This window comes from Gouania willdenowi, chromosome 6, assembly GCF_900634775.1.
Source record: "Gouania willdenowi chromosome 6, fGouWil2.1, whole genome shotgun sequence".
Taxonomy (NCBI): domain Eukaryota; kingdom Metazoa; phylum Chordata; class Actinopteri; order Blenniiformes; family Gobiesocidae; genus Gouania; species Gouania willdenowi.
In genome coordinates this window covers 50115868-50127902 of record NC_041049.1, presented here as the reverse complement: position 1 = coordinate 50127902, position 12035 = coordinate 50115868, and the positions used below count along the sequence as shown (strand labels likewise).

The following is a 12035-nucleotide window of genomic DNA, read 5'->3' as shown; positions in this document are numbered from 1 at the left end:
CCAACATTTGCCAAAACCTTTTGGGTTGACTGTAAGCTTCAAGAAAATGTTGAATAAGTGTCTTGTGTAAATGTTGACTCGGTCCAGAGGTATTTGGTTGGGTCTCTGCCAGGCATAGCACATATAAAACTCCAAGATAAGTGGGTGTAAAGATGGATAGGGTTATGATTCCATTAGTTTTCTAACTATAATTTTTAATCGCAGGTTTCTCAGGCAAGTAACATAATGAAGCAATCATTATGCTCACTTGAACATGTCTGGAGATCAAAGTAAATTTCCTGAATAAAGTTGTCAGAATAATTGAAACCGTAGTGTTTTATTTCAGTTTAGTAAATTTAATTTTCATCCAAGTCATTGGTTCTGTTTCCCAATCAGACTGGAAACAATAATGCATATATTATAAAGTCCAAACAGCTTACCAGTGTCGATTACTTTCAATCTTCTCATTGAATCAAAAACAGTTTAGTTTAGTATACACAATTATCACTGAGAACAAAACCAGACTCTTGTCTTACTTGCTAATTTAAATACGATTCTTAAGGCATTATTATGTTTGCGCTGTATTCCATCTCAGGCAAAGGCAAAATTCAGCCATATTTTCTTTTTTTTTTTTTTTTTAAACAGGCATGTGTTAACATACAAAACTGAAATCCTACAAACTTGCATTCATTTGTATGTTAAGATCCATATTTAAGATAAACGCCGTAGCCCTTGCAGCTGACGTCTCAGGCACTTGTTATTTGCCACTGGCTGAGCAGAGAATGTAATTCTTAGTGTGAGTTTTTTTTTCCACAATAAACATTTCTGTTTACTTTTCCCCTTTAAAACCTGCACCACACATTCAACAAGTATCTCTAAACAACTAGATAAAGCCAACATTGGCTTGTTCAAGTTCATTTGGATTTGCTTTCCTTAAACCAGCTGCACACAGGCACAGACACCTACCAGTCTTATAAAGTGCAAGGGATGAAAACTGGCTGAGAGGGAAAAAAGAAAAAGGAGCATGAAAGTGCCCACTATAAGAAAAATTAAAATATGCTCCATCCTATCAATGTAAGAGACTAAAGATGATTCCAACATCTTGTATGAACTGTTAATTAGTCAGCAAAACTAGAAAATCCTGTAAAAGGGAAGTGGCCTTTTTTAAGTCTTGAAAAATATCTACGCGGCAAAAAATCTGGAAGATTACAGAGTGATGTTGTGGTTTCTTTGGCAGTATAGCCCTGTTTTTCTAACAGGTGTGTCAATACATGTTGAGGGCACCCCGTACCCCGTACCCTCTGAGCTTTGTTGTCCATTGTGTGGGTTTGAAAATCCTCCTCCTCACACCTCACTTCCTGATTTTAAGGCCACTGGTGATCAGTGTACTGTTCCAATAGGTTAAAAGAAGCGAGAAGAACACAGTGTGGTCAAGCAGTTAGTGGTCGTAGCGTCTCCAGTAACGACTGAACGGTGCTTAAAGACAGCAGGGCTTTGCCTAAACTTCCTCCTACACGGTAGCAGGTGTAGCCGAGCACGCCCACCATCAAACCTTTCACCATGGTGCGTACAACCCAGGACAAATGAGACGGAGGCTCCACACTGAGGAAAAGCACACGGAGCGTCAGCTGCAGTGTCGTCAGAACACAATCAGAATGTTTCAAAACAACACAAGACGTTACCTCATGATTTCATTTATATTGAGTTGCTTTTCCCAGTTGCTTTCTATACCAGGGACGTGGCCCATTCCGACCACTCCAACCACCACAGCAGGCACTTCTGGAAAAGTATCATCAGACATTTTAAAAAAACAAACAAGAAACCTTCCAATCTACACATTTAAAAATAAAATAAAACACAAAACCAAACATTATTTACTTTTTAACAGAGCAAAAATGTTAACACAATATTGAAATAAATATAATTAATTGGAAAAAAGGTAAAAAATGTTTACTATCCTTCAAAACGCAAAGAATATGCATAAAATTGTGCAATAATATATTTGAGAACAGGGCAAGGCAAATTTATTTGTATTGAGCATTTCATACACAAGATAATTCAATGTGCTTTAAGTGATTAATAAGTGCAACAGAAAACATTTAACAGTTTAAATATCAATAAGAACATTTAATTCAGCAGCAAAAATATTAAATCAACAATAATATGACTAAAAATCTCTCAATTATACACAGTAGAGAAAAAGAATGCCTTTAACTTGGATTTAAAAATGTTCACATGATACTGACTTCAGCTCTGCTAGCAGTTTGTTCCACTACTTTTCAGCATAACAACTAAAAACAGCATCACCATGTTTACTCAGAACCCAGGGCTCCACTATCTGATCTGTTTTCATAAAAATAACGTTCTTCGAGCACAAAATAACCCCAACATAAAGAACTTTGCAAACAAAGATAAATCAGTAAATTTGACATAACACCCTCCTTAGGTGGTGCGCCCCACTGTTTGAGAACCTAACCTAAATAATATAACAAACTTTGTGGTGGACAAATGAGATATGACACCATGTTCAGAGTTCTCAGCCTGTTAGAACCAGCCTTTATGATTAGAGATAAGCTTCCCTGAAAGAACGGGAACAGTTCCACAAAAACTGCTCTGACCTAAACATCCATGCTTCTTAGAATAATCTCTCACTGATCGTTGTCTCTTAGTGACAGTCACAACATGAGCATTTACACTTAAAGTATTATTCAAACCACACTGTAATTACAGTTAAAAAACAGTTGAGCAACACCTTTCTTGAAACATGGGTTTCAACACACCAGAACGACACGTCCTGACACACAAAAAAGGAACTCTATCAGACAGAGGTATACAAAGGAAACTAAAAACTGTATTTAAACAGGAACAAAAGTGTCATTACAATGTTACAGTAGAAAAAAAAAAAAAACACACTCATAAATGGACATTTCAAAAAATAAACACCACTAAAAGAAAATGTTCATATCAAACATTGAGATTAATTAAATTAATTAAACTAAAGGCTTTTTAGAGCGTCTAACTGAGCCCACAGGAGACAGTAAAAATGACAGAGATAACATGAAATATTTTGTAAATTACCAAATAATCTAGTTGTAAAGATCTAAAATTCAACAATCTAATGAAACTTTCAGGGGCTTGCAAATTTCCTTTGTTTATATCACATGGATGCAGTCATTTTTAATTGCAAATTGAGGAAAGAACTCTCAATTTTTCCACAAATCTTGCAATCACAAAATTCCTCTAAATTAAACAAAAATTTGTAACAAAGTCAAGATTTTTTTAAGTTAAGATCCACCAGGGACTGATATTAAAAACTAGGGCACAATTGAGGTTAAATTTGTTCTTTTTACCAAGTAAAATCTGTGGCCCACTTAAGATCAAACAGGTCAATGGTTGGCCCCTAAACTAAAATGAGTTTTTCACCCCTGAACTAAGGGAATCTGCCCAAAGAAATCAATGAAATTAAGTTTAAACCTAAACCTATAATAACAATTTAAAAAGCCCTGCAGTCCTTACTCTGGGCATTGGGAGGCGCCTCCACACAGCGAGCAGCCTGGCGGAGCATATGCGTGAGGTAAATGTCTCTCTCGGCTACGATGGTTTGATGTAGAGCAGGAAACTCTCCAATCATCTCTGACATGGTCTGCTCCAGCAGGTCCCTCTGTTTGCACTTCTCCACATCCTCTTTACTGTAAAATGAAACGCACGGTTTAACACGTAGAAAACTAGCACACTACACTGCTACACGTTTTCTCATTCCATTGACATTTGTTTACCAGAGGGAAGCACTTCCGATTACAAAATCAGCTTTAGTTTAGAATACAGAAAGTTTTTTATTTCCTGAGCATTAGAGCTTTACCTGATTGGGTCTGACAGAAAGCAAAGACCCCAGGCCAGACGAGCCTTCTGCCAGAAACTCAGGGCAGCAATGGCCCTTTTGAATGTAACAGGAATAGGTCGGTCCCCAAGGTGGAACTTACAGAATGGTATCCGTCCTGCCTGTAAGGATAGGAAAGAAAAACCATTGAAAGTAATGAACAAAAGACAATAAAACAACAGAAAAACAAGTCAACGTTTCATAATAAAATTACTTGATTTTTTTTTTTATTTACTGACTAGGAGTAATTCATATTTATAAAACAATGACATCTTCTGTCTCAGATAAAAGCCAAGTCTGTTTTTGCAGGATATGATTGGATGCATTACTGTAAGAGTAGGTAGCAGTCACCTTTATAGACTATTGTTTGCAGTAATGATTAAAAATAATATCAGCTCACCAATATTATTGGCCCATATTTGCATTAAAATGCGGTATCTGCCAACATAGACATTGATTTTTCCACCAATATTATAAAAAATATGTTGTTGTTTATAACAACATTAAAAACAAATATGGCACTTTTTCCATGACTAAAGTTATTTTGTACAGATGATGTTTAAGGAATACATCACATTAAAGTAGGCTTAACATGTTTTTTCCAAGGAGTTATATATAATGTGACAAACTATGTTTAGGAGGTCTGTGTATATATCAGCAGTGGTTTATATAGGAAATGTAGTGTTGAACAATATGAGCATCGGCTATGGGCAATAGCTAATATTGAACATTCCTAGTTAAGAAGAGACAACATAGACGCATGAGTGCTGTGACGATCCTTAATGAGAATAGATGGAAAACTATGCTAGTTTTGTGACAACTGATTTCATGTGAACCAGTTTAAGGATTTTCAACAAACCACACAACTCATTTTGTTTGTAACCATCATGGTGTGTGTGTGTGGGTGTGTTTTACCTCTTTAAAGGCCTCCCTAAACTCTCCTCCTGGCGCCATGCCGAGCTGCTCTGTTATGTGAGCAGAAACCTTTAGCAGGAGGATCTGCATCAAACCGGACATCAAACCATTCTGTCAAAGTGAGAGAAGAAATCAACATTCTTTAACAAAAAAAACGAACAAACCCTCGCGGGCCTTAATTAAAACAACAGAGTACACAAGGCTGAAATGTAATAAAACTTATCTAAACCCAACCTTTACCAAGCTAAAACCCTCTTGCTGGATTCTTTAGAATCTAGTGAATTATTTATTTCTTCTAATGGTACAATATCTACTCTTTTTAGTCCGTTAGTCTTTTGTAATCCTTTTTTATTTAAAAAAATAAATAAATAAAAAATCCTGACCTGCTTAATAGCCTGCTGAACCTTTTCCAGGTTAATTTCTTTGGCTTCCCTCAGCAGAGTATTCTCATCCATCTTCAGCATCGACACCCGATACTGGCAGAGCTCCACCACCACCACGTCTGGCTGCACAGCACGGATCGTCTGAGAGAAGGAGAAGAAGGGCAGAAGTGGGTTGAGAAAAGGAGGAGATGCAAAATGATCAGGCTGCAAGTTATCTGTGAAAGTCAGAGCTGAAGATGCCTCTTGGATAAAAGGAAAGAAATATTCAATAATATTGACTTTACTAGAATAAAGCAGCAAATGCACATGAAAGCCACGTGGGAAACAAGTAGACAGATTTATGGTTGATAAACCCAAAACACTTTTACAATTTCACTTCACAGTATGTTCAGGTATTTTACTCGTCATTTTCAGAATTTTTCATCAAAAAAAGCTCATCTTCTACATGGTGCTCTGCCTCTTTTCACGTACCATAGCCACATCCTTTTTGCTGCTGTCACTAAAATGGGCCGTGCCCACTAAGTACAGCAAACTACCATCAGGAGCGGTTAGCTGAGTCACTGTTTCGGGTAGTTCAGGAGATGACTGACGGCGTTGAGCTCGCAATTGCCAAAGAAGTTCCATTGCTTCACCGTCGGCTACAAAGAGCAACAGAAACACACAATACTGTTTGAAAAAAATGCATAAACACATTGATCTACCCTTGATTTACCTCATATTTAGAAAAAACATGAGAAAACTTCTAAAAGAAGTATTTGTCCATTGTAATCTAAAATACTTAGACTAACAGGCCTATTCTGCCCTGTGCTTTAAAGAGGGATAGGATGCAGCACTTTGCTACGTTAACGTGGTTATCAGTAAATCAGGGCTGTCAAACTGATTTATACTCATGGGCTAAATACAGAGTAATGTGATTTAAACTGGAACAAAGACTTTAGGAGTGAAAAGGAGTCATTTCAACAGTCTTATGTCCTAGTTTACATTCCACATATAGCTGATACATACAGTATGTCTCTTGGGTACCTACGATATCTAAGGATTGCATTTTATTTTCTCTTCTTCTTTGTATTATACTATTTTAAATGTATTGCACTGTTATTATTATTCTGTTTTTTTGTAAAGTGTCCAATTGATGGCCTGAAAGGCGCTTTAAAAATAAATAATACATATTATCATCATTATTGAGTAGGGATGTAACGATTAATCGTAAGGCAGTTAAAAATCGATTCATAGGTATCACGGTTGATATCGATTTTCTGAAAATTGAATCGCAGTATTTTTTTTAAACCAGCAGAGGGCGCTATCCACAAGTGTAGGCGGTGGGCGGAGTCTGCTAATACTTTCTTTCTGGCCGCCTTCCACTCTTAAATATGTCAATAAATGATTCATTACCCCTTTAGCACCGAAAGAATATCTGTAATATTACTTGAATATCTGTAAAAGTCACGTTTTTCTATTAGCTCTGTCTGCTAGCATAGCTTCTCCTCTTCACTGCAAGATATCTGCATGCCAACCGACCACTGTGTTACCAGCGCCCTCTGCTGGTCCAAACAAATATGACGTAAATCAGTGTTAATCACTGTTTTTTTTTTTTTAAAGTCCAATTGTTAAGGCACAAAATACATTTTCAGTCACACTTTTAAAAGAAAAAGAACTATTATGCAGTTTTGCATTGTTTATTATAGAACCAGAATTTAAATTAATAGGCTTCATTTTCATTTGTATTATTCCTTTATTTATTTCATTCAAGATTTATTTTTAGTTAAATTGCATTGTTTTGAATAGTTTATCAAAGAATTCTTTTGACAATGAAAAATAAAAGGAAAATAATACAGTATTTTCTAAAAAAAAATTTGTCTACAGTCCCATTTTGTAAAATAAATCGTGAGAGAATCGTATCGTGAACCCAGCATCGTGAATCGAATCGTATCAGGAGTTGAGTGAATCGTTACATCTCTATTATTGAGCAATAAATGATAAATAGTAATATATAGGTAGAAAACTGGATTTCCTAAAAAAAATGCAAGTGAGGATGCACATGCTGATATTTATGGCTGAACCCTCTATGAAATAATGCAGAAGATATGGTGAAAACTGTTGAAATGGGTTGAAAAGCAGATATAGGCTATAACATGTTGGAAAAGCACTGAAAGTTGAAACAAGCTCAAAAAGTTGCAGAAAAAGCTAAAGTAGAATTAAGACAAAAAATATAAACATGTTAAAGGATCTGAAACAATCAAAATAAATTTGAAAAAACTGAGGAAAGGTGAATAAGTTCATAAAGTTGGAAAAAAGTATAGAAAGTTGAAAAATGTTAAAATCTTCGGTTCGAGAATTCCAACTGCTAAGAGGCGAAACGCACAATTTTAAAGCGGGAAAAAAAGTTCTCATTTTATTTAAAAAGTGGTATTTTAATTAATAATTAAAATTACAAAATTTTGCGACCAATTTTCTTGTTTTTGTATTTTTTAGGGCAATTGTGTGGGATTGTTTACAAGAAATTGGAGGATTTTGTAAGACTGGAGCATTCTTTCGAAAATTGCGATTAGATTGCGATGAAAAATGACTGCAGTCATGTGATTAAGGCACTGAAATAATGAGCACCTGCAAATACTGCGGAGATTTACTGAATTTGTGAATTTCGAGGGACTGAGATAGCTACATTTGAATTATTTGATTGGTATTTTTCTGAATAATGATTAATGTTTTGTTTTTATTAAATGTTTGATTAATGAATAAGGTTTTCTCTGTCATTTTTACTTCCTCCTGTGGGCCGATTTGGATACTCTAAAGGGCCAGATTTGGCCCCCGGACATTGAGTCAATGATAAATATAAAACAAAAAAAAAAACAGAAGCATAAACTCACAGAGTCCTGGAGGTAAACGGGATAGTTCGTCCTGTGAAGGATCCTCAGATGGACCGACTGACTCATCCTGTGAGCATTACAAAAGCAAATCAAGCAAAGCTCCATGGATGTCATCACAAGATTAAAAAAATACACTGAGTCACTCACTTAGTGAAGGCAAAACAACTTCAGCAGGAAAGAACAAACAGAGCAATAAAGCATAGCAGCAGTCCAGGGGGCAGTGATAGACAGGAATTATTAATAGATTTACTAGTACTATTTTTATGGTATACTACTTCCTTTTACTCTACTACAGTTACTTTCATTACTCAGTACTTTTTCTCTCCTGTCAGCTCAGGTTTTTTCATTACTTCATTTTTATTACTAAAAGTTTCTGTTAAGTTGTCTTTGAAACCAAAAATGATTTGTATCATAAAATAAAATCAATTAAATGCTGTCAGAATAGAGTGGTTAGCTAAAGAAAAAACACACTGAACAAAGCATTTTATTAGTTCTTTAGTTTTTGTTAGAATTATACCTCATGATGCTCAAATGTTACTATAAGTAACAGAAACAGGTTTTTTTGTTGTTGTTGGTAATACAGAGGTATAGGTTAGATTTGCTTTTTGGCAAATGAAACAGTTGTTTTGATAAATGCAGTTACCTAAACTGAGACTTTTTACCTTTATTTGTTCATCCTGTGAATAATGGTGGTTTGGTTGGTTTGATGTGGTTTTATCAAACACAAACCTAAATATTATGGTAGCGTATACATGAAATGCCACAGTGGTATTTAGTTGTACCACAGTTAAGTACTAACACATTGTGCATCTGTGTTTTTCTTATTTGCAATTATGATGATGAATTTTATGAAGGTTTTATATTAGGAAGTGTCTATCCGTACGGTTACCATATCAATATACCAACATTCTATCCGTACGCAGCGCCCCTCATTGACTAGTTTAGATCATCTGATGAGGTCAGTCACTGGCCAGTTTAGGTCACGTGACTAAAACTTAACCTAACCCTAAAAATTGTTGCGATAGAGTTATAACCAAGTGTCTATAGTTCCGGACCCAGACCTCAGACAAACCTGACTATAGTTCCGGCACTTCTGTGCGCATGCGCAATTCCATCACTGCCGGACCTTTTCTACATAAGCGTAATGTGCCTGTGTTACCACCATGTTAGGATGGCTGAACGGTTTAAGGCCCTAGACTCAAGGATTCTTTCTTCCGCTGATGTGGATTCGAATCCCACTTCTGACATTTTTTTTCTTAATTTTAACATATTTAACGCGGCAAATTCCACCTTCAAACATACAGAAGAAAAAAAAACTAAATATTTTAGGGAATTTCCTGGGTTAGAATTAGGGATAGGGTTAGGACTAGGACTAAAATAAAACTGACGGAACTATAGCCGGAAGGACACAGGTCAGGTAGTGACGGAACTACCGTGAAAGACTCCTCCAGGGGCATGCGCACTAATAGCGTAGTAACTATTTACACGTATACGTACAATATTTTGCGAATTTAAGTTTTACTATTATGAGAAACCCTAATTCTAATCCTAACCCTAAAAATTAAAGGAAAGATTATTGCCTTATTTAAACATGACGGACGCCATGCGCAGTTCGCCAGGTGCGCATGCCCACTGTCTAACGTACCAATAGCACCAGGGGGTTGTCCTTACGATAACCATACGAATAGACACTTTCTTTAAATTACTTTAAACCGGGGATGCTCATGGTTTAACCAATAACAAAACCTTTATTTTACATTAGGTACCTGTGTCAGTCAACTCATGGAGGCGTGTCGACACGTGCAACACGTACCGATACTTAAGTACTTTCATTTTTATCATGCCAAAGCTACTTCTACTGGTATTTAAGTAGTTTTTGACTGTACTTTCACTAAAGTAATCCAGATGAGAACTTTGTCCACCTCTGCCCGGGGTTTATCTAATAAGCACATTTAGCCAAAGCATTCCCCACTCTCTCCCCTCAAACATCCATGATTGTTGGACCAACCTCTGAGTTTTTGTCCTGGTCCATGCCTGAAGAAGCACACCGAGGTTCACACCATACAGCCGAGCAGGGAGGCGTTCACGGACATTCAGACACAAGCGCTGCTGTGTCACTCACTCACTCACCGCTGACGTAGCTTTTTACTAACAGCGGAAACGACAAAAGTGAAAACACTCCGAGGTAAATCTAACATGCAGCAAAAAGTTGTCTGTAACTAAACAAAGTAGTTGAATACAGTGTGACAACTGACAGAAAGTGTACAGGTGAAGGTGAGGACTCAGCTCCTATGTTAACGTTGTAGAAACTAGAAATGATGTGTAGGACAGCCTAAGCAGTGTCTCCTGAAAGCTCAGCGCTGGTGTTAGCAACAGCGAGCCAGAGCTAATGTAGGCTAGCTCGTCCATGCCTTTTATCCAGTTGGTTTAATCAATTTCCACACATTATGATAAAATAACATACGTTACATGCCACCACTCGGCCATACATGTGAAGTGCAGATGTATGCTGCAGTTGTCCTTTATTAAATCGCAGCTACTTACTGAGTAAACCAGTCCGTCTTCCAATCCAGCTTGTTTTTCGCTCGAGCAGCGGCTGCGGCTGACAGTCGCGGTGCATTCTGGTACATGTAGTGTATTAGTCAAGGAAAGTACCAGTTCAGTTTCTCTTTCGTGCCTAATGTTTATTCATTAAAACAAAGAGCTATCACGTGGAAATATGGTCAGTACGTATAATGTCTGTCTGACGGGTTGATTGAATTTGTGTTGGGGTATTTTACCACCCTAATATCTGTGTTATAGGCAACTTTTCTTGCTAGTTAGTTGATAGTACATGAATAATGCATTTGGTCACTTCAACTAAGGGACTTAACATTTAGTTCTTTCTAAAACGATTTAGTTAGTAACTTTAGCATTTGGTCAATATACATATATATTAACATTGTTTCTATAAATATTATGATTTAAAAAAAAAATTAGAATAACTTTTTTTTTACAGGACTACAAAACATTTGGGAAACCATGTCAAACAGGGCAGAATATGAATGCGAATAGATTTACAGTAATTTTGATACTTTAAATAAAATAATAAATTACAAATTTACAGTAAATTCAAAGTGAGTGCATATATAGGGAAGGTGCGTATCTTTTTATGCATATAAACCTTTTTTTAACCACAGTTGGAAAGAAAATGTAGTCATCACATCATTGACCCAATATTTTGTTCTTCCTAAAACAATTCAGGCAGTAACTGTGATCATTAAAAAAAAAAAAAAAAAAAAATTTAGTCGCTAATTTATAACGTTGAAATAAGAAAAGGGAGTTGAATTTATTTGTTAATTTCCTATATATCAATTTCTTGAAAGACAAGAAGCAAAAGCTGGTATTCTATGTGTGTGCTGTTGTGGAAAATGAAAAAGCACCTTTATTTATTTGGTTTTCTTCCATTCATCAAACAGTAGGTTATTTTACACCTATAATCAGGAAATAGCTGGAATGGATGCTGGATCACATCACAAACAGCCAACATCATAATATAATGTATTATGCTCCACTGACTCATTCCAATTGTTTTTTTTTTTTGTTGTTGTTGCATATGAACCCCTCCTCTCTTTTCACAATGTTCACCTAAACAGAACAGTCTGATTACCTGATAATAATGTGAATATAATATGTAAGCTACTATTTATGCTTCACTTTCTCAAAGCTACACATAATCCTCAAGTGAAATAAACACATTATGGTTGAACTTAACCTCGCTCTGTCCTCTCAAAGAATCATTGATTTTTTATTTGTATCGTCTTTTAAAGAAACTTATTGTGTATCCATCCTCAGTACCTGCTTATCTATTTCAGGGTCAAGTTGCAAAGCACAGAAGTCTGTTCATGATTACCCAGCACACAGACTTAGGGTGTCAGTTCATCCAGGGTGGGACAAAAATGGCGATAAATATCCTCATTCCATGTGTGATTAGATTATCAATATGCTGGAACAAATTATCGTTTGTTTTTAAAA

The 12035-nt window shown here is 36.1% G+C and overlaps 1 protein-coding gene across 2 annotated transcripts; it reads right to left on the bottom strand.

The window, feature by feature from the left end:
- Positions 1 to 561: 561 nt before the first annotated feature.
- Positions 562 to 10645, bottom strand: trabd (TraB domain containing). 2 transcript variants are annotated; one of them, XM_028450838.1, is made up of 10 exons: positions 10566 to 10645; positions 10030 to 10169; positions 8022 to 8088; positions 5626 to 5792; positions 5155 to 5295; positions 4772 to 4882; positions 3839 to 3978; positions 3496 to 3668; positions 1662 to 1758; positions 562 to 1581 (listed from the first exon to the last, which is right to left on the bottom strand). In XM_028450838.1, exons 2-10 carry the CDS (start codon positions 10051 to 10053, stop codon positions 1410 to 1412), a joined length of 1092 nt encoding a protein of 363 aa, XP_028306639.1. In that variant the 5' UTR covers positions 10054 to 10169; positions 10566 to 10645; the 3' UTR covers positions 562 to 1409. The 2 variants fall into 2 exon arrangements, with proteins under 2 accessions (XP_028306639.1, XP_028306641.1); XM_028450840.1 differs by having other exon boundaries at positions 10030 to 10173; positions 10566 to 10636.
- Between the last annotated feature and the right edge of the window lie 1390 nt (positions 10646 to 12035).